General features: G+C 34.5%; 1 protein-coding gene across 1 annotated transcript in view; it reads right to left on the bottom strand.

Moving 5' to 3' along the window:
- Positions 1-764: 764 nt before the first annotated feature.
- Positions 765-27,513, bottom strand: part of LOC120422319 (vinculin) — a 32,173-nt gene continuing 5,424 nt past the window's right edge. Inside the window, exons 2-4 of the mRNA XM_039585706.2 lie at positions 16,606-16,793; positions 3,734-6,463; positions 765-2,147 (exon numbers count right to left, since the gene is read on the bottom strand). Of these exons, the coding sequence (XP_039441640.1) occupies positions 2,040-2,147; positions 3,734-6,463; positions 16,606-16,662 (2,895 nt within the window). The 5' untranslated portion in view covers positions 16,663-16,793 and the 3' untranslated portion in view covers positions 765-2,039. The remainder of the gene's footprint in view (positions 2,148-3,733; positions 6,464-16,605; positions 16,794-27,513) is intronic.

The raw sequence follows: 27,513 nt of genomic DNA, 5'->3' as shown, positions 1-27,513 counted from the left end.
AAACAGCGTTATGACTCACACACCAAACTTTTGTCCCGCTCCCGCCATCAAGTCAATTATTAGTAGGGTGTTTCAAAATGAACTGCCGGAAGGTGAACTGCTGTTGTCGCTAATCAAGCTCGTATTAGAGAATCGGGGCTAGAACACCCAAGCGCACAAGCCCTTGAATGTCGGCAGAAAGGTCGATTTGTGACACCCTAATAATTATACGTTGTTATCAGATTTTAAAACAAGTGTTACGGTCCAGATTACGGTAGTCAACACTTTGAAAACTAAGCGAGTAAAAAAAACGATTGAGCAACGTATTTTTTTCGTGCCCTTGACATTTTAGTGGTGTCGATAGAGACCAGCTTGAGAACTGGGTTGAGCAATTCTCTGAGATTTCGGTCATTCGATTTTTTTGTATTTTTTAATCTTGCTTTTGGTGCCTTTGGTATGCAATTTTGCATCATTAGTTTGTCCATATAATTTTCCATACAAATTTGGCAGCTGTCCATACAAAAATAATATATGAAAATTCAAAAATCTGTATCTTTTGAAGGATTTTTTGATCGATTTGGTGTCTTTGGCATAATTGTAGGCATGGATAAGGACTACACTGATAAAAAATAATACACGGTAATAAAAATGGTAATTTTTACTTTAACTTTTTGCAGCTATCCAAAAAGATGATCAATCTTCACAAAATAGGACAACTCAAACAAAAAAAACAGGCACAACCAAGGACTTTCTCAACTTAATAAAAATATATAAAGAACGAAAACTAAAACCACCTCGTAAGATTTCGAACATGAAAAATAAAACTGTTCACAATGAATAATCATAATCATAAATAGGCACTTGTTATTACAACACTTGTTTGCTGCTGATTGGCTGGTTTTCCTTTTCACAATGTGGTAAAATGTTAGAGTCTAGTTTGTAAAGTGTAAGATTTCTTGTTTTTTTTTATCAGTTTCATTATAAAACTCACAGTTTCTGTAGCTGCTCTAGTGTGGATTGGATTTGCTGGTTTCTATTTTAAAAAATATTGCCGACAAAGATGTAGTTGTGTTGGGAAAAAGCGTAGTTTGAAAATTTTGCTAACCTACAAGTTATGTCGTAATGTTAATATTAAGATTATTACTACAATCGATTTCGTCACTATTTGTGTTAGACACAAAAAAAACAGTATCAAATTTTCAAGATGCTAGGAATACTTGGTTACTTTCTCATTCGCTCGCTGTTTTGCTGCTGCACTTTTAACTAGGAAGCATTGAACAGATTATTGCACCTACGCGTTAGAACCAAATAAAATCCGTCGCCTTTTCGTTTCCTTCTCCTTCTTTTTCGCTAGCTAAATAACACTTGCACTAATGTTTCATTATAAACTCTACACATTACGGATTAATGTAACACTGCGTTCAATCGATTGCATTTTAGTAGTACAAATTACAACGTTTACGTCATTTGAGTTATTTTGTTTTTTACCTTTTTTTAGAGTCGTTGATAAACATCGATAAAAATAGACTATTTTTGACTTGCTGCTAAATATAGAACAATACGCGCGCGCTTTTCATAAAATTTCATTACACGATTTATAACAAACAATTTCCTTGTTTTTGCATCCTTTTTGGCAACGTTTCCCTAATTTCATTTGTTTGTATTTTCAATACTTTTCGTTTCACTTTTTTTTCTTACTTTCGATTGCTTCATCATTTTGACCAGTTCACTCGCGCAATTTTAAAATTTTTGTGTGACTTTTTTATGTTAAATTTGTATCAAACTTCGTTCTCTACTCTGGATAGAAAAAGGTAAAATTAAATATTAATAAATACGAGTTAAAAAAACGCAGTGTGATAACATTCTTACAAATCTACTACTACTATTCATGAAGAGTGTGGGAGGAAGAAAAAAAGGAAGTACTAGATTGGCCACGCCTACTTCGTAGACACTCGAAGTGTAGACTTTGTTAGAATAGGGAGTACGGAACAAACATAAAATTCTTATTAGAAAAGTGTGTGGCTGTGTGCTGTCGTCCTCTGACGTCCCCCGGACAGAATCTAGTACTGGTACCAGGGCTGCCGGCGGACCCAGCGCAACCGGTGGTTGATCTGGTCCGAGCGGATCTTGATGCTCGCTCCCTCGGCGGCGCGGACCGTTTCCTTGACCTAAAATGAGACGGGGAAATGATTAGATAAACTGTTTAATATCTAACAATAAAAAATTTCAACGGGTTTGTTCGAACGCGAATCAATTCAACACGGAATGTCGGATCGAGGAGCTCTTTGTTGCATTGGGTTCGTACAAGTCCAAGGAAGGTTCTTACGCCAAAAAGTTACAACTTTGGCCACTCTGGAACCGATTCCGGAAAATATGCAGATTGTATGGGAAAAGTAACGTAAAATCAAATTTTGAACACAGGAGGCTGAAGAAGCAAACAAGCTAAAAACGTCAGCAAACGAAAAAAGTCAAGACGAAGTTTGTCGGGTAAGGCAATTCAACAATACTACAATTCTACAATTCTAAAATTCTAAAATTCTAAAATTCTAAAATTATAAAATTCTAAAATTATAAAATTCTAAAATTCTAAAATTCTAAAATTCTAAAATTCTAAAATTCTAAAATTCTAAAATTCTAAAATTCTAAAATTCTAAAATTCTAAAATTCTAAAATTCTAAAATTCTAAAATTCTAAAATTCTAAAATTCTAAAATTCTAAAATTCTAAAATTCTAAAATTCTAAAATTCTAAAATTCTAAAATTCTGAAATTCTAAAATCTAATCTAATCTAATCTAATCAGACCCTAGCGCAGCCAATCTTTCGAAGGGATCCTGGAGAGTGCCTTAGGTTAGATGACGCCTAGCACTCTTCTTGTCATTTATTAACATTTGTAGTGCTCATTGCATTAGAATGCATTGAAACATCACAAGCGTTAAAGCGGCCAGGCCTACTGCGTAAAGCCGTATCGCAGAGATGACTCGTAATTGGGTTGAGTTTGAGCACTGAGTGTTCGAACAACAACACAATTCTGAATCGACAGGGGAGGAAGAAGCGTGGGGACACACCACCATACGCTCCGTGATTTGGTTGTATTCGTTGGGAGCACCATGCTAAGAAGGTTTGGTACTCCGGGACCCTCTGGGATGGGACATTGTATTTCCACGAATGCCCTGGACACTATTTGCCGTGGTTATAGCGCCACAACTCGCTCTCTGTAACAGTATTCCTAATTCCAGTCCACGCTCACCAAGTCGTCATGGCCTAGTGGTTAGCATTTTTGCTTACCAATCCAAAGGACGGGGGATCGAACCCCGCCTCAAGCGACTTTGATTTTTCGTTCATATTCATCATTTCAAATTTATGTGTTCTTAACTTTCTCGTTGGGAGCAGATGGGAATCGAACCCAGAACCATTCGCATACAAAGCGAACACCGTAACCAGTCAGCCACGGCCGCTCCGATCTAAAATTCTAAAATTCTAAAATTCAAAAATTCTATAATTCTAAAATTCTATTTTTTTTTATTATGTTTACTGAAAGTTCAAAATTCAAAATTGTAAATTCCAAAAATCTGACATTTTTCAAAAATTAAAAAAAATTAGAAAAAAATCCTCAATTTTTCTATGGACAGCTGTTTGAAATTTTGTACGGACGAACAAAAATTTGCAAATTCTTGGGAGAACTGCTTTAAAAAATTTAACAAAAATGCCTTCAAACATGCAAATGCCCCCTTTTTCCCGCCCCAACAATACTCACACTCTGCATCAGGTTCTGGGCATTTCCCACCAGCATGTCGGTCGCCTCGCGGTCCTCCTCCGAGCCCTGCGCGCCCAGCATGGTCGCCTTCACGGTCGAAAGAATCTTCAGCTGCGTCCCGATGGTCGGTATCCGCTCGCACACCTGCAGCAGGTTCGTCCGGATGCGCTTGTCCGTGCACTGGCGGGCCAGAATCTTGGCCAGCCGCGTCACGTCCTCGGACGCTTCGGCGATCTTCTTGGCGGTGGCGATCAGCTCGCGCTTGGAGCCCTTGGAGTCGGCACGCACCAGCTCGGAGAGACGGGCCATGAGGACGGCCATGCGCTTGGCGGCGGCGATGATTTCGTTGTCCTTGGAGGACCACTGGCGGACCTCCTGGTGGAGGCCGTGGGCGGCCATCAGGATGGGTTGGTTGGCGTTGGGCATGCCCTGGAACAGTTCGTCCTCGTCGTCGGTTTCTGGCGGAGGTGGGCGGACCGGAGGGATGTTTTCGCGTGGGAGGGGTGGGCGTGGTGGGGCAGTTTCTGGGGCGGGGGCGGCGTGTTGCTGGTTGAGGTGGAGAGCGGAGAGATCGGGCATTTCGGGGACCTCGGGGAGGTTGTTGATGGCACTGCGGATGTTGCGCACGTTTTGCAGGAGGTGCTTGTTGGCTTCGCGCCAGTTCGAGGCATGAATCGGGTCGTTGATGTTGGTGGACACGTTTTTGGCTTCTTGGACCATTGGAGAAATGGACGCTTGAAGGCGGTCGGATGCGTCGTTGACTTTGGCAATAAACTCAGGGTCTTCCGAATTGTCCGCCTCCTGTTTGGCCACGAGCAGAACGCGGTTCGCAAGTCGTGCCTCGCTGGAGGTGTTGTCGACCATCTTTTGCGGTTGACGCGTTCTGATGGCGTCATCGCACAGGAACGAGTGCTTCTGCATTTGCTTCTCGGACGCTTCGATAAAGTCTGACGGATCGGTGGCCTGATCGCAGAGGGTTCGCATTCGGAGGATCGTGTCCGCGTACTGCTGCTTCAAGTTGTTCAGATGCTCTTCGGCGGCTTTGCTTGTGGGGTAGTTCATGCGGATGCGACCGGCGGAGACCAGTTGCGGGGTGAGACTGTCCACTTGGGAAGCGCAGGAGAGCAGGACTTCGGCGAGCTTTTTATTTCCTCCGGAACCGCCGGCGGCGACCATGCGACTGGTTTTGGAGGCGCGATCGCTGAAACTCTGCAGTTGGTTCGACTTTTGATTGAAGTTCTGCTCACGGTTGGGGGTGCCTTCGGGCAGAGCGACGGCCTCCATAAACTGTTTCAGAGGCGAAGAAATGTCGATAAAGTCTTCGACGACGCGGCCAACAACCGCGTCCTGGATCTGCTTCTTGAGGCCGTGCAGCTTCTCGTTGAGACGACGGGCGACCTCCTGAGCTTGGGCAGTGTGACCGAGGCCGTTGTTGCACATCTGGGAGAAGTCGTGCGAGAGTTGTTCAACTTCGTCACAAAGCGCCATAACCTCGGCCTTTTGGTGGCCACTGAGACCTTCCGCAACGCGACGACCCTCGTCAACGATCAACGCGATCGCGCGCTGGCCAAGTCCACGATCGTCCTGGCTTGGGTTCTGCAGCCAACGGCAGGCCTGCTCCAGCCGACCTTGAACGGTGTGAGCCGTCTGCTGAAGTCCAGCCTTGTCAACGCCCATGATGGCGTTCAGTACGGACTGCTCGAGATTGCCCAGCTTGTCGCGAATGTCCCGCGCAATATTGTCCGCGTGCGGAGTCGTTCCCTTGCCTTCCTGTCGCAAATCGCACAACGTGTTCGTCATCGCGGTGATGTCTCCACCCAACTTGCGCAGAATGTGCGAGTCCTGCGGTAGACAACGATCCGCAACCTTCAACCCATTGTCCACAATCTGCCTCAAAGCCTTCTCGCCAACTCCACCCCTCAGCGCGTACGGATTCTTCAACCAATCGTGCGCCGCCTCCATCTTGTTGTTGATCGCGTTGTGGATCTTCTTCAGCACCGTCAAATTATCCAACTCGCTCTGATCCTCATCGTAAGTCGTCAACTGCAGCACACGGATAATCTCCTGAATCTCCTCGCTCATCCGCGACGCCAAATAGTTCCTATTCTCCGCCGCCTCGTCCGACCCCTTCCCACTCTGTTCGGCAATCAGAATAAACACCTTCATCGAACAGATCAGAATCGGCGCCAGAATCTTGACCTGCTCCAAGCAGCGCACCAGAATCTCGCTGTGCACCTGGTGCGTCAACTCCTTCTCACGCGCCCCAACCTCCCGCGACACCTTACTCAAACACGGGCTCAAATCCTTCAAAAACTGCACCAAATCCTCCATCGTATCGATGACCTCCGAAACGGCCAAGTAGTCCAGCACCCGCTTGCACTCCCGAATAATCTTCCTCACCTCACTCTCGTCAAAGCACAGCAGCAACGACGACGTCCCCTGCAGAATCCCCCGCGAACCCTCGATCAACTTCTTCCGCGCCGGCCCCGAAAACGGATCGACCCGCAACATCCCGGACGCCTCCTCCAGCAGCTGCGACGCGTTCTCGACGCGGGCCAACGCCGACGGCATGTCCTGCTTCAGGATGTCGTCGTCCGAGTTGTGGATCGTCTCGCGGCCCACCCGGACCAGGTTCGTAACGGCCAGCGACACGGCCTGGACGGGCCGCGACAGATCCGGCATCGCGTTGCCATCTTCCGCCTCCTCGTGGAGTATCACCAGCCGGGAGACCTGACGGAATAGGGAGCAAGAACAAACAAAAAGCGAAGGTTAGGAATGTGGGTGGCAAGATTTATGGGCGCCACCAGCAGCGGCGTGGTCATTTGTCAACCTTAATTAACCGGATTGATTGAGCTGTGTTGTGTCGGTTCGGAGCGAGCGGAGATGGGAAAATTAATGGGTTTTCAAGGCGAATGTTTAGGGAAGTTTCGTATGGTGTTTGTTGAGTTTTTACAGCATATTGATAGGGCCATAAAGAATCAAGGTTACTGTAAGACCTTGATAACCTTGATAAAGAATGGCCATAACATAACATTTTTAAATTTTATCATCTTACTTATTTTTTTGAGCTATAAGAATACTCTTAAAAATTTTGAGAATTTTGAGAATTTTTTAGAAAAGTTTTGAGAATATTGAGAATTTTAAAAAATTTGAAAAAAAAATAGAATTTTTAGAATTTTGAGATTTTTGAGAATTTTGATAATTTGAAAAAAAATTAGAATTTTTTAGAAGGAATTTTGAGAATAATTCTCAAAATTACTTCTAAAAAATTCAAAATTTTTTTCAAATTCTCAAAATTATTATTATTTTAGAATTTTAAGAATATTTAAAATTTTGAGATTTTTTAGAATTATAAAATTTTTGAGAATTTTAATTTGAGATGATTTCAAGAATTTTGAGAATTTAGAGAATTTTGACAGTTTTGACAATCTTTAAAATTTTAAAAATTTTGAAAACATTAAGAATTTTGATAATTTCAAAATTTTCAGGAATTTTGAAAATTATGAAAATTTTGAAAGTTTTGTAAATTTTGAGAATTATAAAAATTTTAAGAAGTTTAAAAATTTTGAAAAATTTGAAAATTTGAAAAATTTTGAGAATTTTGAGAATTTGAAGAATTTTGAGAAATAGGAGAATTTTGAGACTTTTGCGAATGTTGAGAATTTCGAGAATTATGAGAAATTTTGAGAAAAATTTAAACGAAACTATTGGCACTACGCCCCCCGGGGCATGGCCTTCCCTCTATCGTGGGATTTCTGCTCCAGCGCCTCTGACGAGACAGGAGAAACCGGGACCGACGTTTTACTTCACCATCCGATAGAAGCTCAGTGGATAAGGCGGGAATCGAACCCGCGTCTCATAGCATCATCGGGATCGGCAGCCGAAGCCGCTACCCCTGCGCCACGAGACCCACACAGAATTTTGAAAAAAAAAATTCAGAATTATGAAAACTTTAAGAATTTTGCAAATTATGCAAATTTAGAGAATTTTGAGATTTTTGAGAAGTTCGATTATTTTAATAATTTTGACAATTTTGAGCATTCAAAGAATTTTTAGAATTTTTGAGAAAGAATTTTGAGGATTGATTGAGCTGTGTTATGTCGGTTAGGAGCGAGCGGAGATGGGAAAATTAATGGGTTTTCAAGGCGAATGTTTAGGGAAGTTTCGTATGGTGTTTGTTGAGTTTTTACAGCTTATTGACGGGTTCATAAAGAATGGCCTTCGTTTTACTACTAAGCATAACATTTTTAAATTTTATCATCTTACTTATTTTTTTTTTTTGAGCTATAGGAATACTCTTAAAAATTATGAGAATTTTGAGATTTTTTTAGAGAAGTTTTGAGAATATTGAGAATTTTGAAAAATTTGAAAAAAATAGAATTTTTAGAATATTGAGATTTTGGAGAATTTTGAGAATTCGAAGAATTTTTAGAATTTTTGAGAAGGAATTTTTAGAATTTTAGAATTTTAAGAATATTTAAAATTTTGAGATTTTGTAGAATTATAAAATTTTAGAGAATTTCTGGAGTTTTTTTTTAAAAGGTCCAATAAACCAAATTTCCAGTTTTTGCTTTTTGGGTGTTTTTAGAACCGCCATGAGTCAGGGGTATTGAAAAACACCCAAAAAGCAAAAACTGAAAATTTGGTTCATTGGTCCTTTTCAAAAAAAAACTCCAGATTTGAATTTGAGATGATTTCAAGAATTTCAAGAATTTTGAGAATTTAGAGAATTTTGACAGTTTTGACAATCTTGAAAATTTTTAAAATTTTAAAAACATTAAGAATTTTGATAATTTCAAAAATTTCAGGAATTTTGAAAATTATGAAAATTTTGTAAATTTAGAGAATTATGAAAATTATGAGAATTTTGAGAATTTTGAAAAATTTTAAAATTTGAAATTTTTTGGGAATTTTGAGAACTTTAAGAATTTTGAGAATTAGGAGAATTTTGAGACTTTTGCGAATGTTGAGAATTTCGAGAATTATGAGAATTTTAGTGGGTCTCGTGGCGCAGGGGTAGCGGCTTCGGCTGCCGATCCCGATGATGCTATGAGACGCGGGTTCGATTCCCGCCTTATCCACTGAGCTTCTATCGGATGGTGAAGTAAAACGTCGGTCCCGGTTTCTCCTGTCTCGTCAGAGGCGCTGGAGCAGAAATCCCACGTTAGAGGAAGGCCATGCCCCGGGGGGCGTAGTGCCAATAGTTTCGTTTTTCGAGAATTTTTGAGAAAAATTTGAGAATTTTGAAAAAAAAATAAAGAATTATGAAAACTTTAAGAATTTTGCAAATTCTGCAAATTTAGAGCATTTTGAGATTTTTGAGAAGTTCGATTATTTTAATAATTTTGATGATTTTGAGCATTCAAAGAATTTTTAGAATTTTTGAGAAAGAATTTTAAAAATTTTGAAAATTTTGAAAATTTTGAGAATTTTGAGAATATTGAGAATTTTGAGAATTTTGAGATTTTTGAGAATTTTGAGAATTTTGAGAATTTTGAGAATTTGCGAATTTTGCAAATTATGCGAATTTTGCCAATTTTGCAAATTTTGAGAAGTTTGATAATTTTGATAATTTTGAGAATTCAAAGAATTTTTAGAATTTTTGAGAAGGAATTTTAAGAATATTTGAATTTTGAGAATATTTAAAATTTTGAGATTTTGAGAATAACATTTTTTTAAATTTTGAGTATTTTGAGAATTTTTACATCTTTGAAAATTTTGAGAATTTTAAGAATTTTGAAAATTTTGAGAATTTTGAGAATTTTGAGAATTTTTAGAATTTACAGAATTTTGAGAATTTTGAGAATCTTGAGAACTTTAAAAATTTTGAGAATTTTGAGCATTATGAAAATTTTGAGAATTTTGAAAATTTTGAGAATTTAAGGAATTTTGAGTTTTTTTTTTAATTTTGAGGATCTTGAGAATTTTGAAAATTTTTAGAATTTTGAGAAGAAATTTTGAGAATATTTAAAATTTTGAGATTTTTCAGAAGTACAATTTTTTGAAAATTTTGAGTATTTTGAGAATTTTTACAACTTTGACATTTAAAAAATTTTTGAGAAATTTGAGAATTTTTTAAAATTTTGAGAATTTTGAGAATTGTGAAAATTTTGAGAATTTTGAGAATTTTGAGAATTTGGAGAATTTAGAGAATTTAAAGAATTTAGAGAATTTAGAGAATTTTGAGAATGTTGAGAATTTTGAGAATTTAGAGAATTTAGAAAATTTAGAGAATTTAGAGAATTTAGAGAATTTATAGAATTTAGAGAATTTAGAGAATTTAGAGAATTTTGAGAATTTCGAAATTTTTTAAGAATTTTTAAAATATTGAGGATTTAGAGGATTTAAAGAATTTAAAGAATTTAGAGAATTTAGAGAATATGGAGAATTTAGAAGATTTAGAGAATTTAGAAGATTTTGAGAATTTTGAGAATTTTGAGAATTTTGAAAATGTTGAGAATTTTGAGAATTTTAAGAATTTTGAAAATTTTGAGAATTTAGAGAATTTTGAGAATTTTGAGAATATTGAGAATTTTGAGAATTTTGAGAATTTTGAGAATTTAGAAAATTTAGAAAATTTAGAGAATTTTGAGTATTTAAGAATTTTAGAATAGCTGCTATAAAAATTGAGTGCTGCCAAATAATAGCAATTTAATAAACCCAAAAGTACGCATAATTTCAAGGTGAGACCCACGCCGGCCTCAGTATTGTGAAGCGTAGTTTCACAATAAACAAAACCATTTGTTAAGCACCTACCAGCCAAGTTTCCTCGACTTTTTAACAGTTAAGTTCAACGCGAGTTCAACACGAAATATGAAAGAAAAAAAAAGAAGAAGCGAAAGGTGTCTGCTGTGAACGTAAACAAACACAAGCAAACAAACAAATAGTCGAGCGCAAACCCAAGCAAAATGATTCACGTCCTTGGCTGTGACCGCCCAGTAGGACAGAGTTAAGTAGCCAAAAGGGCAGCTCAGCTTGAGTGGGTTGAAATTTGGTGAAGAGTGTATTAGTACCAGCTACTGCTCTTGATTGGTTTGAGATTTACAGCTGGCATTTTTAATTTATGATCTGCTCAGCAAATCTATAGTTTTTAGAAATTATCTACATGTGTTAACAAATAACACTTAATTAAATGCATAGTAACACAATGTTCAATAAATAAAAACGTCGAAACAGATGTTCTCTAGGTTAATATCAGACCAATTTCAAAGATTCATCCCACGACTTGGTTCGAAAACATTAAAAGAGGAAACAAACTGAAAATGTTTTTATTTTTATTTTTAACCCGTCTGAGGTCACATTTTCCACGCTTTGACGGTTACACCTTGCCGTTGTTTTGATGTTTTATTTTATTTTCCCAAAACGTTAGCGTTTTTTTCTTGCGTTTTTGCCGCAAACAAATCAGTTCAAAGTGGCCACTAACCGCCACCGACGTCGTGTCGGTACCAAGTGCGTGACAAATGGCGACGGGGGTTGAGCTGGGAATCTGCCAAGTGGCCAAGCGGGGCAAAAAAAATCGTAATTTAAAAAACATTTACAAAAAATTGAAGTGTTAAAATAGTAATAATAAAATGAAATAAACACAAAAAAACCAGAAAAAAATCAGCTGGTTAACAAAGTCCAATTATTCTCATAAACAAGAAGATCAAGAAAACCTCGACAGTCGTTGGTGTGCACCTTTAAACGCCATTAACGTCACAACGCACGATGTTCCTGCCGGGCACGCTTTTTGCAGACGCCGACGAAAATAAAAGCATGATTCATAGTGACGGCGGTGGCGTCGCGACGTCCAAACTTTTTTTTTCTCTCTTTATCTTGGTTTTTTTGTTGCTCAGATGTTGTTGTTGTTATTTTTTCTTGATAGTTTCTAAGCATTAACGTGAGCCAGGTCGATATTGTGGATTTATTGGTGGTGGGTTCGAACTATTATATCATTTATTTATTTGATTTTGCTTGAAAAGATTTTTAAAAGAGACTTATGCATGAGGCAATTCTCTAAAAAAATTTTGATTTTTTTTTTATTTCTCAATGTCCAAAGTGGCAATTGTGCATCATAAGTTCAGCCATACAAATCATCATACAATTTTGGGAGCTGTCCATGCAAAAATGCTACCAAAATATTCAAAAATCGGTATCTTGAGAACGATGTTTCCGATCGAATTGGTTTCTTGGGCAAAGTTTGAGGAATTGATTAAGGTCAATTTTAAAAAAATAAAGTTTCACACTAAGTTTTTTTTTAACCCTTGATGTATTTTTTTCGAAACTTTTCGTTTTTTATTTTGCATTTAAAAAGTACTGCGTGAAAGAAAAGCACCACAATTTCCTATAATTTTCTCTCTGTAATCAGAAATTGAAAACAACGCATAACTATTGAAACGGTAAATAAAATGTATAATTTTCCTGTTATTTTTTTTATTTTAGAGCAAATTATAAAATTTCTAAAATAAATTGTTTTATTATTATTATTTAATTTCTGAAATCAATATTTACTGATTAATAATCGTGGATAGGCCCTTTGGTTTATCAAACCAAGTTTGCTTAAGTGTGCGTGTTGCCTCCGCACACCGCCATTTGAGTTGTCAAAATTTCAACCAATCAGAGTGTGGGTCGAAAATAGGTGCAGCGATGTCTCCAAAATACATTCAGCAAGTCCAAAAAGCATCGATGTTTTTTATCTGCAATGCTAATGACAATGAAATGGTAAAATAATTTTAAATTTTCAATAGTATACTTTGATAACCTTAAATTAAGGCACAAAACAATCCTGAAACGAGCCAAATTAGTTAAACCTACCCTATTCTTATTCAAAAGCTCAGAGAATCGAATAAAAAATCATTTTTTTACATTGAAAATCGAATCAATAGTTTCGGAGATAGCGTCAGTTGAAAATTAAAACTGATTAGGTTAAGCCGGTATTAGACTATCGCAAACAAACAAATAAACTCGGAATTATTGATAGTTTTACAGCTTGCCTGTTTTGTTTGTTTGTGCGAGTTTATTTGTTTGTTTGTCATAATCTAATACCTCCTTTAGTGAAGCTCATTTTCATCGATTCGAATTTTTTGTCAATGTTTTTGTGTGAAAAAGAAAAAATAAGATTTTTTTTCGCTACCAACGATTTTTGAGCTATCAACGACAAATCGACTTGAAAATTCTTTCTCAAGATAACGATTTTTAAAAATGTGTATCCTTTTTGTAGCTGCCAAAATTGTATGAAGATTTACAAGAACAAACAATGCAAAATTGCCTCACATTGGAAATACTCACAAGGATTCAGAGTCAACTTTTTTTTCAATAAAATCAACAAATTTTCAAAAAAAATGCTCTTAAATATGAAATAATAATTTTTGGATTGTACACAAAACCAAGAAAAAGGGCCGAAAAATGGACACAGAGTTAGTTAAATAAATACAAAAACAAATGCTCTTTTTGGGGAGAGTTTCTCAAAAGCCAATCCCAAATTATAAAATTGAAATCATTAATAAAAACTTACAAAAAAAAAACTTTTAATTATAGTTTTAGTCCCTTTGTTGAAAAGATTTTAAGATTTTAGAGGAACAAAAAATAAGTATTTGCATTTTATTTCAAAACTAAATAATTTTGTATATGTTCTGAGCTCTCTGAACAGTGTAACCCTTTTTGAAAATCACGTGTTTTTTTAAGTTAGGTAAGTTTTTTAAATATTTTTGTATTTTGTAATTTAAAAATTATTGTATCTCGAAGCCATCGTACCAAAACGTGGTCAAAGACAAATTTGTAAGAAATTGGACTTTCTGAAAAAATACACCGGAAGAAAAAAAAACACTATGACATTTTTCAATTTTAAAGTTTAAAATTTAAATTTTAAGGTGGTGTCACGATTATTTTTCGCTCAAAATGTTTGAGCAAATAGCCTAAGATTTTACAAAAAGACTCACGACAAATGCAGGATGGTATGTCTCTCCTAAAAAAATACAAAAATCATTTACTAAAACTGTTATTTCGAAAAGTGGTCTAAACGTCAAAATTTTCAAAAAAAAAACGATACTGAGCATCGATTCCCCAGACAATTTTAACATAAAAGTGCCCATAGGACAATAGTCACTATATCCCATCCTTGTGAAGATACAGCGGTGTTAAAAATTAAAATGTTGAAAAATCGTGACATCACCTTAAAATTTAACTTTTCAACTTAAAAAATTTAAAACTCTCACAGAAGTGGCGTGTATTTTTCTTTCAGTGTATTTTTTTTTTCAGAAAGCCCGTCCAATTTCTTACAAGTTTATCTTTGACCACTTTTGGAACGGCTTCGAGATACAGTTATTTTTAAATTACAAAATACAAACATATTTAAATAACTGACGCTCTTCTCAAAGGTCAGTTTTTGAGTACAATTGGCTCCCTATACACAAAAATTGCTTTTATAGGCCTAGGATAACATGTCTAAAATAAAACGTTTTATTGAAATCGGAGAGGGTCGGGTACAAAAGTACCATGAAAATTCCTGATTTGAGCTGGAATTGCTCAAAACAGAACCAGAAATTTTCACTTTCAGCGGGTAAAAATATTTAAAAATAAAAAATGCTAAAATAAATTGTATATGAAATATTATTCATTTTTTTTCTTATTTTTCTAACTTTGCTGTGAATTCGAATCGTTGACAATATTACAGATTTTCCAGAATAATGTTTAATTCAAACAGATTTTCAAAAACTAAACAAATGACAAAAAAGTTAAAATTCTGTTCAAGGTTTTTTTTTTTCTAATTCTTTACAATTTATTTTGGTAAAATATCTTCAAAGAAAATATTCTCAAAAAGCAAAAAATATTTATATAATTTTATATCAAAATAAATGATTCTCGAATCATTCAAAATAAAAACGACTGGTATTAATATCAATTAAACGTAGAAATTTCAAAACCAACCCGCCCTTCCGAATTAGAACAGTTCAGGTGCTTCCAATTAAGAGCGAGTTTTTCACCGATGTGAAACAGGTCGTATCGAGGTGCTCCGATTTGGATGAAACTTTCAGCGTTTGTTTGTCTATGCATGAGATGAACTCATGCCAAATATGAGCCCTCTACGACAAAGGGAAGTGGGGTAAAACGGGCATTGAAGTTTGAGGTCCAAAACACATGAAAATTCTTAAAATTGCTCGCATTTCCGTAAAACTTCATCAATTCCAACTCTCTTAGATGCATTCGAATGGTCTTTTGAAGCACTTCAAAATGTGCCATAGACATCCAGGATTGGTTTGACTTTTTCTCATAGCTTTTGCAAATTACTGTTAAAAATTGATTTTTTTAAAACCTTAATAACTTTTGGCAACAGCCTCCAACACCCATACTCCCATAGGTCAAAAGTTAGGGAATTTCATGGACTATAAGCCTACGGTATTAACTTTTTGGCCAATCACAGTTTTTCTCATAGTTCTACGATTTTTCTAGAACAAACATTTTACAACGTTAGTTTTTGCCCTGTAGCCCAAGAAGACGGCACTTTTTGGTCTCAATTTTAACATATTCGGAATCCTCGGACAATTTCACGTGAGTTAGAAGTATTGGAGTTGTAATTTTGATTTAAAAAATAATTAAATAAAACATTTTTGAAAAAAAGAAATAGATCTTATCTACCCTATGATCAACACGTCAAATGCTGTATCAAGTAGGCGAAAACTTGTTTTACCCCTAATCCGACAAAATGCTAAATATTATTTTAATTAATACTAAATGGCATTTTTTCCAATCAAATTCAAAATTCCAACACCTCAATCTAATGTAAAATTTTCTGAGGATTCCGAATATGTCAAAATTGAGACCAAAAAGTGCCGCTATGGAGGCCTACAGATCAAAAACTAACGTTGTAAAATGTTTGTTCTAGAAAAATCGAAAAACTATGAGAAAAACTGTGATTGGCCAAAAAGTTAATACCGTAGGCTTATAGTCCATGAAATTCCCTAACTTTTGACGTATGGGAGTATGGGTGTTGGAGGCTGTTGCCAAAAGTTATTAAGGTTTTAAAAAAATCAATTTTAACAGTAATTTGCAAAATCTATGAGAAAAAGTCAAACCAATCCTGGATGTCTATAGCACATTTTGAAGGGCTTCAAAAGACCTTTCGAATGCATCTAAGAGAGTAGGAATTGATGAAGTTTTACGGAAATGCGAGCAATTTTAAGAATTTTCATGTGTTTTGGACCTCAAACTTCAATGCCCGTTTTACCCCACTTCCCTTTGTCGTAGAGGGCTCATATTTGGCATGAGTTCATCTCATGCATAGACAAACAAACGCTGAAAGTTTCATCCAAATCGGAGCAACTCGATACGACCTCTAGAACAAACCGAGCAGAATCTACAAATACTGCCTCTTAAGGTTTACAGCACGCACAGCCGGAGATGATGTAAATCCGTTTATTCCGTTCGATTCGCGCTCTCTCCGTAACCGATTACATTACCGATTTGGCCTACTCACACACACTCACAACACACAACCAACCTTCTCTCTCTCCTCCCCCATCAAAAGCAAGGTACGTCTCCATTCCGCATGTGTTCGGAAGGTTCGTTCGCTTGTGTGCGCCCCTACCAAATTACGGGGTTTTTCTAATTTTAAACCCCAATTTTCACTGTTTTTCACGCCCTACACAAAACAGCGCTGTTTTTTCTCCTTCCTTTTTTCCTCCCCGCAAGATGAGTTTTCTACGTGCCGCAGCAGCAAACCAGAAGACGAATGGGCCGGACGGACCGACTGCTCTGACTTGGGTGACCTCGGCGTCCGTCCGTTGTCCGCCCACGTTCCACCCCCTTTCGGAGAGGAAACGACAACGTCGACTTACTAACTATCCCAATAGAACTTTCCTGTGACGCTCTCTGCAAACTATCACTTTTAAAGTTACCTGTTGTGCAACCGGCTCCAAAATACTCTCGATCGTTTTCGTGTGAAACACAGGCATCTTGCTGGTTGCGTTATTTGTACTTCTGGTTCAGGTTGAATTTTTGTTGTTTCTCCTCAGCAGCAGCAAACCGTCGTTCTTCGTTGTCGTCGATCTCTCCCAGTTGGATCCAGGATCACGTCGTGGCTTGTCTGAAAAAAAAAAAGAAAACAGAGGACCATAATAATTAAATTAATACAAATTGCTTTGAATTTTTTAACTCAGTTTTTGTAGCAACAGCTGGGGAAACGAAAGCAACCCAGAAAAAAAACAATAAAAATTATACCACGCGCAAACGGTAACTCATTCGTTCTTGGTTTTGGTCCAACAAATTGATATTAAATGCTGGCTGGCGAATTTCAAACGAAACACTGCCAGCAGCATCGTCTGACTCATAAGTCGCGTCTTGAATGATGATTTGCGAAAGCCGCAGCCAGCAGCATGTTGGCCAACTTCTCCGGACAGAAGATGAACTTTTAATCTGCCTCGCACCACCATCACCAGTCAGTCGGACAGTGGTCAAGTGTCTCGGGAAGCGTTACTCATCGAGTTGAGCGTATCAAATTCTTGTAACAGTTTAGGTCTAAATTCGATAATCTTATATTTGTACATGTTATTTTATGAATCACTAAGTTTGGTATGATTCAGAAACATCAACACATAAAGTCGCTTCTAATAAAATTAAATAAATGGGAAATTGGCGAGCTTTCCGGTAAAAATATTTATGAGACTGCAAAATCAAGTCTGTCATATAGAAATTGTCAAAAACCATCAAAAAGCCATTTTTTTTCAACATTTTTATTTTTAAAGGCCGCTGTAACTTCACAAGAATTGGACTCAGGACAGTGGTCATTAGGAGACATTTATGTAAAATTGTTTTGACGTTTAGAGCACTTAAAAAAAACAATTTCAGTAAATGATTTTAGGTTTTTTTTAGGTGAGTTGCTCCATCCTACATTTTTCGTGAGTCTTTTTGTAACATCTTAGGCTATTTTCACAAAAAAATTGAACGAAAAAAAATCGTGGACTCACCTTCAAATTTTACTTTTAAACTTAAAAATCAATAAATTCTCTTAAATGTGGCATGTATTTTTCTTTCAGTGTATTTTTTTCGGAAAGCCCGAATAATTTCTTACAAGTTTGTCTTTAACCACTTTTTGATACAATGAAACGGCTTCGGCAATATTTAAATTATGAAATACAAAAATATTTAAAACACTTACGCCCTTCTCAGATGACATTATCGAGTGAAACTGGCTCTATATACACAAAAATGGCGTAGGATAACATGTCTACAAAGTTTCATTGAAATCGGAAAGGGTCGAGAAAAAGTACCTAAAAAAATCCTGTTTTGAGCTGGAATTGACAATATACAAAAAAAATAACGAGAGAACTCAGTTTTATTTTATTCAATTCAATTTACTGTTCTTATTAAACTTATCAGTTCGCCTGAAAATTTCACGTTAGGGTGTATTTCAGATGATATTAGTTTCTGAAGCATTCACAACTGCAGTAATAGGGACGTGGCGTTACATCGTGCTGCCACCTGGTTTTTTTAAGCGCAAGAGTGGAAAAGTGCTGAGTCATCGTCTAAAAATAGACGGCGTCCTATCTCGCCCAGCAAAATGAAGTCGATAAAGTAGTCGGTTTCGATGAGAAAAAGTGGAAAACGTGGTCTATAAATAGCGACGCCATCCCCCTATAGTAATGGTAGTGGTAGGGTAGAGTAGTCATCAATGAGACACTTTTGGTTTTCAACTTTCAACGATTTTTCTAATTTTTTCATCAGCATGTCTTAATGAGCTTTTAGCTGCATTATCTTTCTTTTAATGTGTTCTATCATTGACCAAAATATGAGATCGATCCGACATCTACAGCCAGAGTTATTCAACTGTCTCATTGTAGACGCACTTGGCAGGAACAATGAGACACTCTACGAAAATCAACATTTTTCTAGCAAAACATCATGTTTTTGTATTGTTCCATTGCAGGTGACTTGCCTTGAACATTTAAGAGCAATTTTGTCAACATGAAACTTTAAATAACAAAAGTTTCACTAAAAAGTATTTTAATTTTGTAAAATCCATATATTAATACCAAATAACTTTGTATTTTTGGTTAAATGAAGTTTAAAATCTATAAATATGCCAAAAATCACTTTTAATTCATGTTTTGAAAGATTTCCATCGATTTTGAAAAGTTTATTGAAGAAAAATCAAAGTGTCTCATTGTTACCCAAGGGCTGAAAAGAGTGGGGAACAATGAGACAGTCCTGGATTCTGGGTGTATTCTAAATTTTGGCCAAATCTAATGAAAGGACATTGTAGCCCAACTTAATCCCTATGGAACGTCGAAAGACATTTGAAGAAATATTAGTTTTGGTGTAAATGGCAGCCTACGAGCGAAAAAGTATTTTTTGTCCATGATTTACTTTTACACTCCAGAATCAAACATTTATGAATTACTTTTCAAGGGAGCGTCCATAACCGAAGTCACTTATATGGCAGACGTGTATCCAGTAGACACACCTTTCCCCCAAATATGAGCCTGATTGGTTAAAACTACGACTTGTGAGAGCCATTTTATCATTGTTCCCCGTGTCTCATTGATGACTACTCTACCCTAATAGATGTGGGTAATTCTCTACCAATTCACACAAAATCGGAAAAAGTTGCCCCGACCTCTCTTTGATTTGCGTGAAACTTTGTCCTTAGGGGTAACTTTTGTCCTTGATCATGAATCCGAGGTCCATTTTTTGATATCTCGTGACGGAGGGGCGGTACGACCTCTTCCATTTTTGAACATGCGAAAAAAGAGGTGTTTTTCAATAATTTGCAGCCTGAAACGGTATGAGATAGAAATTTGGTGTCAAAGGGACTTTTGATGGCGTACTCAGAATTCCGAAAAAAAGTATTTTTCATCGAAAAAAACACTAAAAAAGTTTTAAAAATTCTCCCATTTTCCGTTACCCGACTGTAAAATTTTTTGGAACTTTAATGTTCTTTTCGAATCTATGGTTATTGTTCATTTAGAACCATTTTTTTTTTTTCATTTTAAAATTTCGTGTTTGTCTAACTTTGCAGGGTTATTTTTTAGAGTGTAACAATGTTGTACAGAGTTATAGAGCAGACAATTACAATTTTTTTGATATATATACATAAGGGGTTTGCTTATTACCATCACGAGTTATTGCGATTTTACGAAAAAAAAGTTTTGAAAAATTTACTTTTTGCGTTTCTCTTTGTTTCGTCGTCCGTGTCTGTCGCGGGTAACCATGAACGAAAGATAAGGAAATATACGTTATTTATTTTTGACATTGGAATCAATATGATCAACATGTTTTAATATGTATTTTACTATTGGTAGATTTCTAAACAGCCATTTCAACCTAACTAATTTCCACATATTAAATACATTTCAAACTTTAGAAATATACCTATTCAAATCTGTTTAAATTTTTTTCTCATTATTGAAATATTCATTTAAAACAGGTTTGCTAGAGAGCAACTCTACGAAATCGGCCGATTTCATGCATTTTTATTATTCGTATTTGGCTCAAACTTTGTAGGAGCCTTCCCGATAACCAAATAAGAAATTTGTGTGTCATTGGTTTACCCAAACAAGGTTCAAAAAATATTCGAAAATCTGTATCTTTTGGAGGAAATTTTTGATAGATTTGGTCCCAGAAAACAGACTGTCAGGTAGGTAGGTAGGTTATTCAAGTTCAGACGCACGGGTCGAACAATCTTCGCTTCAGCAAAACAAAACAGCAAAAATGGCCAAGAATAGAAAAACTCTCGATGAATAAAAACACAAAATCTCAACGGTTTCGCCTCGGCCTACTACGTTGCCGGGGGCGGGGGCGGAGGCGTAAGTTCAGTGTCAAGAATACAAACAAGCCAATTGTTGGCTGGCAACACGTTGGATCTCCAACGGCCGTTCTAAGGTTTCGAGGAAGTTGCGCGCGAGGTGATAATAAATGGTGGCGTCATCGGTGCGTAGGTGACTTCGATCGGGACCTTCTCAACGCAAGTCCGCTTGTACAGTCGCGGGAGTTGGACAGATGGCGCTTTCATCGCGTTTGAAAATGAGATGGTAATGACGGATGATTTAAAATCTGGGGCGATGATATTTGAGTGTTTTGTTTCTTTATTTTTTGCGCGGGACGTCCTCGTCGCGGTCAAGATCGCAGTCAAGATCATCGGAAGAAAGGTAACTAATTGTAACGATTTCAGCTGCTGAGCTCAAACTGCGGAATGCCAACAATCTGGCAGGAAGTCGATCGATGCCGTCATCGCTGGATTTGCCGCGAGCCGTGTAAGGTGTGAAGTCGATACACCGGATTGTTTGTTGATACTCGCACACAACCACGCGCGCCTGTGGACTGCGGCGTTAAAGGAGAGCAAACAGACGAAGAAATTCCGCTGAACACGGAATGGTCGTCGGCGTCGTCATCGCCGCGGCGAACCAATTTGTGGGCGAAGTGACAATACTTTTTGCAAAAAGGGTAACCACCATAGCAGGCCTCGAGCTTCGATGACGACGATCAAGAAACGTTTTGACGGGCTTCCCGGGAGCGAGCCTACTGCGACTGACCTCGATCTTCGTTGCAGATCAAACAACGTCGTCGTCGTCATTGGACACTTGAAGTAAGCCGGTGCAATCTCAGCTATTTGCATATTGTCATTCTTCTTGGGAAGGGAGTCGCCGTCGTTGTTTGAGTGCATCGCTTCTTGGACAGTGACGGCGACGGCGGAGGTAATAAAAGTCAAGTCAAGTAAGTGTGTTGATGTTCATTATTCATCACTTTTAAGCGATGACGATGATGATGATGAGGCAGCATCCACTTGTGCGGTTATACTTGCTTCTGTTGGAGTAAACTAAGTTATGGGGATCTCGAAATTGATCGTCGTCGGTTTTGTGGTTAATGTTGATTGTCCAGAAAAGGTACAAAGTTGTCTAGTTTCTAGGAACAATGAATCTAGGAAGATACAAATTCTTCAAACCTGAATGTTTTTCAAAATGTGAAACAATATGTATTTAAAAAAAATGTGTTATATCTTTTAATTTACTTGATTTTTCAATTTTTTTATTTTAAAATTTCTTAAATTTTTCTAGAATTATCTACAAAAATATTTTTTTTATTTCATAATTTTTTTGATTTTCCTAAATTTTTCTTAATTTTCTTAATTTTCTTAAATTTCTTAAATTTCTTAAATTTCTTAAATTTCTTAAATTTCTTAAATTTCTTAAATTTTTTAATTTTCTTAAATTTCTTAAATTTCTTAAATTTCTTAAATTTCTTAAATTTCTTAAATTTCTTAAATTTCTTAAATTTCTTAAATTTCTTAAATTTCTTAAATTTCTTAAATTTCTTAAATTTCTTAAATTTCTTAAATTTCTTAAATTTCTTAAATTTCTTAAATTTCTTAAACTTCTTAAATTTCTTAAATTTCTTAAACTTTTTAAATTTCTTAATTTTTTTAAATTTCCTAATTATTTTAAATTTCTTAAATTTTTAAATTTCTTAAATTTCTTAAATTTCTTAAATTTTTTAAATTTCTTAAATTTCTTAAATTTCTTAAATTTCTTAAATTTCTTAAATTTCTTAAATTTCTTAAATTTCTTAAATTTCTTAAATTTCTTAAATTTCTTAAACTTTTTAAATTTCTTAAATTTTTTAAATTTCCTAATTATTTTAAATTTTTTAATTTCTTAAATTTCTTAAATTTCTTAAATTTCTTAAATTTCCTAAATTTCTTAAATTTCTTAAATTGCTTAAATTTTTTAAATTTCTTAAATTTCTTAAACTTTTTAAATTTCTTAATTTTTTTAAATTTCCTAATTATTTTAAATTTCTTAAATTTCTTAAATTTCTTAAATTTCTTAAATTTCTTAAATTTCTTAAATTTCTTAAATTTCTTAAATTTCTTAAATTTCTTAAATTTCTTAAATTTCTTAAATTTCTTAAATTTCTTAAATTTCTTAAATTTCTTAAATTTCTTAAATTTCTTAAACTTCTTAAACTTCTTAAATTTCTTAAATTTCTTAAACTTTTTAAATTTCTTAAATTTTTTAAATTTCCTAATTATTTTAAATTTCTTAAATGTTTTAAATTTCTTAAATTTCTTAAATTTCTTAAATTTCTTAAATTTCTTAAATTTCTTAAATTTCTTAAATTTCTTAAATTTCTTAAATTTCTTAAATTTCTTAAATTTCTTAAATTTCTTAAATTTCTTAAATTTCTTAAATTTCTTAAATTTCTTAAATTTCTTAAATTTCTTAAATTTCTTAAATTTCTTAAATTTCTTAAATTTCTTAAATTTCTTAAATTTCTTAAATTTCTTAAATTTCTTAAATTTCTTAAATTTCTTAAATTTCTTAAATTTCTTAAATTTCTTAAATTTCTTAAATTTCTTAAATTTCTTAAATTTCTTAAATTTCTTAAATTTCTTAAACTTCTTAAACTTCTTAAATTTCTTAAATTTCTTAAACTTTTTAAATTTCTTAAATTTTTTAAATTTCCTAATTATTTTAAATTTCTTAATTTCTTAAATTTCTTAAATTGCTTAAATTTCTTAAATTTCTTAAATTTCTTAAATTTCTTAAATTTCTTAAATTTCTTAAATTTCTTAAATTTCTTAAATTTCTTAAATTTCTTAAATTTCTTAAATTTCTTAAATTTCTTAAATTTCTTAAATTTCTTAAATTTCTTAAATTTCTTAAATTTCTTAAATTTCTTAAATTTCTTAAATTTCTTAAATTTCTTAAATTTCTTAAATTTCTTAAATTTCTTAAATTTCTTAAATTTCTTAAATTTCTTAAATTTCTTAAATTTCTTAAATTTCTTAAATTTCTTAAATTTCTTAAATTTCTTAAATTTCTTAAATTTCTTAAATTTCTTAAATTTCGATATCTCGAGATAGATTTTAAATTTTTCTTTCCTTAAATTTTGTGTATTTTTTAATTTCTTAAATTATTTGAATTTCTTGACATAAAAAAATAAAAAAATAGATCAATAAGTTTAGTTTTGGTCTTGTTTGCTTCGTGCAACATTTCTACACTGCCCATGTTCGCATAAATGTCCCATATGCAAAAACAGCAAGCTGAGAAAAACGCATTTGAAGTTTGTCCCATACATAAGGCTACGTGTTAAATTTTCGCGAAAACACTGGATTTCCTCTTGATTTCTAGAATAAAGTGCTGAATGTTATAGGCTCTTTTGAAAGAGCACACGATTTTGAACAAAACTGCATCAATAACTCGAAATCGATGAAAATGCATAAGGGACATTTATGCGATCAGGGGCAGTACAGGACTTTATTCGAAATTTGAGGCTCTACTGTATTCAGAATTATGACAATTTCTCGCAAAAAAAAAAAAAAAAAAATACAAAATTTTCAATGGTGGTGGTCGCTTAACTTGTTTGATTGAAACATTGTTCAAGATTAACTAAAAATCAATGGACTATCACGTGATTTCTCTTGAATCCACCAAAACAATCATTCTTTCCATTTCCCAAGGTGCCTTTCGCTCGAAGTGCACAAATGCGAATACATTTGCGCGTGTTTTATTTGCACAAGGCAAATCAAAAAGAACGTAGCCATGTGAGAAGAAAGAAGTCAACAGAGGAAAAAAAAACTCGTTCAAAAATAACAATTTTGGAAGCAAACAATCGTGGGGGCGACTGACCACACCGTTCGCCGCGTACGTGTGTCTTTCGAGGGGTATAATCTTGGGGCCAAGAAGCAAAATCCCACGGAAATCGAACTTGGCTGACCAAATTTGTGGTTTTCCGGGGCTTTTTTTCTTCTTCATTGGATGGCTTTGAATTTGAAAGGCGCAGACGGTTTCTTTTTCTCTCAGTTTGACATTTTCACTAAAAAGGTGCAAATTTTGGATTTGCTCCAACTTTTCGCTTGAATTTGGAGCAACGACCAGATTGTGGGTCGCAACAGCAGCAGCAGCAGCCAGAGCTGATCAATATTCAAACCCGGAATAACGACCGGACTTGGTTGAATCTATTTGGCATGCATGACGGATTTGCTTGTTGAAAGTGTGTCGGAGGAACTCTTATCGGGAATCGGCCTCAGACCTTGATGTTTGCTTTCTTAGCACACTGACGCGATAAGAAGGAATGACTCAATTGTGGTGAGTTGCTAACGGTTTATTTTGCAAAAGAAAAAAAAATTCCAGGTGAATCAAATGGTTTCAATGTTTGAAGTTAAATCAAGAAAACTTTTCAACTTAAAATAAAAAAAGGAAAAACTGGTCTCAATCATAACCAGGGTTGTTACGGGAAAGTCGAAAAAAAATCCGCGCCAAATCCGCGCCGACCGAAACCTCAATCCGCACAAAATCCGCGCCATATAAAAAAAATCGCGATCAACATTCAAGAAATGTTATTTGCAAAGAAAAAAACTAATACAGAAAGTATTTGATAAAAAAATGAAACTCGTTTTATGTTTGAAAGAATGTAAGCAAAAAATCCTTTTAAAAAAAACCTCAAAAGACATCAAGACAAGTGTCACAAAAAAAATCATTTTGCAAACCAGAGGGACACTTCAATAACTTTGACCAAAATAAACAAAATAGAAAATTATAAACCAATATAAACAAAATTGAAAAATCTAATAAATGAAATTTAACTTCAAAAATATAAGCTCAAAAACCCCAAATCTATAAATTTAATATGATTAAATTTTAAATTTCAAAATTCTAAAAATTCAAAATCTATGAATTTTAATACAGATTGTATTCCAAAATCCTCACTAAAATTTCATTCCGAAGAATGAAGAATTTAAGAATTTAAGAATTTAAGAATTTAAGAATTTAAGAATTTAAGAATTTAAGAATTTAAGAATTTAAGAATTTAAGAATTTAAGAATTTAAGAAATTAAGAATTTAAGAATTTAAGAATTTAAGAATTTAAGAATTTAAGAATTTAAGAATTTAGGAATTTAAGAATTTAGGAATTTAAGAATTTAAGAATTTAAGAATTTAAGAATTTAAGAATTTAAGAATTTAAGAATTTAAGAATTTAAGAATTTAAGAATTAAGGAATTTAAGAATTTAAGAATTTAAGAATTTAAGAATTTAAGAATTTAAGAATTTAAGAATTTAAGAATTTAAGAATTTAAGAATTTAAGAATTTAAGAATCTAAGAATTTAAAAATTTAAAAATTAAGGAATTTAAGAATCTAAGAATTGAAATTTTATTTGAGATTATTTTGATTTCCGTTTTTTTTTTGCAAAATTGTTATTAATTTAATATTTTTTAGTTTTCAGTTTTGATTTTTTTTTAATTTTGATTTTTTTTAATTTTGATTTTTTAAATTATGAATTTTTCCCTAAAATTTTGAATTTTGGATTTTTTATTTTTTTGTCGTTTTGAATTCAGATTTTCAAAATTTTGAATTTTAGAAATTTCGGATTTTTTAAATTACGATTTTAGAAATTCGAAAAAATTTTAATCTGAATTTTGTAAATTTTGATTAAAAAAAACTATCAAAATATAAAAAAAATCGAATTTGAAATTTGAATTCTCAAAACTCGTAAGAAATAACATATTCAGAGCCGGATATATTAAGAAATGAGATAAGTGTAGTAATAATTTTATTTAAGAAATTTTCAACCATACATTTGATAAATAATCTCTACATAATCTTCATCTTAATTTTTCGACGGTTCGTATTAAGAAAATACAAACAAACATTTTCAGAAAAAAAAATCTATTAATGAGAAATTGAAATTGCACTAAATGGAAAAAAACAAATTCTCGTTATTCTTGATAATATTTTTCTTAATAACTTGAAAGTGATTCTATCTTTTTATCTATTTATTTATCAAAATTGCCATCCGCGCGAAATCCGCGCCTGAGCAAAAATAGTCAGCAAATCCGCGCCAAATCCGCGCTATCCGCGCGAAACGCGCCATCCGCGCGATCCGCGCCGTCCGTAACAACCCTGCATAACAAAAAAAACGTCTCAATCATCTCGAAGGTCGTTCAAACACACACACACACACTTGCAAAGGTCGTCGCGTCATTTTTGTTCTATACATTCTGCATATATTAATCGCGACCGTCAATGCAAGTCGTCAATCTCAAGCCAGCCAGTTGATGTGATGAAAAGTTGATCGAGTGAGAATACACTGCATCGTATACACCACCGACTAAGGCCTGCCCCCCTGCTGCATCAATCGATGGCCCCGGCCTACACCTTATTCTCAGCGTCGTCGTGGTTTCAATTAATTGAAGTGCGCTTAAAATTGACGCGATTTATGGGCGGAAAATTTCACTGCAATCTATGTGGCATACGTATCTGGAATGAGTTCTAAAATATAAAATTTTCCATTAAAATTTTCCAAAAATAAAAAAAAAATAGGAAAAATCGGGTATATGGCCTTATTTTGGACCTACTATGAAAAGCGTCAACATATTTCGCATAGTTCTCAGGAACGGTCAAACTAATTTGGCTCGATTCAGGATTGTTTTGTGCCTTAATTTATGCTTAACAAAGTGTACTATTGAAAATTTAAAATAATTTAACCATTCCATTGTAATAAGCATTTCAAGTAAAACATTTTTTGGATGCTTTTTGGACTTATTGAATGTATTTTGGAGACATCGCTGAACCTATTTTGGACCCACACTCTGATTGGTTGAAATTTTGACAACTCGAATTGCGGCATGTGGCGGCAACACGCACACTTACAAAAACTCGGTTTGATAAACCAAAGGGCCTATCCACGATTATAATTTGGAAAATATTTATTTCAGAAATTAAACAATTATGATGAAGCAATGGATTTGAATTTGAAAACGTGTTTTAATCATATTGAATGGAAACTCACGCATCTTTAGGAGGTCTC

The sequence above is a fragment of the Culex pipiens genome, chromosome 3 (genome assembly GCF_016801865.2).
Source record: "Culex pipiens pallens isolate TS chromosome 3, TS_CPP_V2, whole genome shotgun sequence".
NCBI lineage: Eukaryota > Metazoa > Arthropoda > Insecta > Diptera > Culicidae > Culex > Culex pipiens.
The sequence above is the reverse complement of the archived record's forward strand: the minus strand, read 5'-3'. Positions and strand labels throughout refer to the sequence as shown.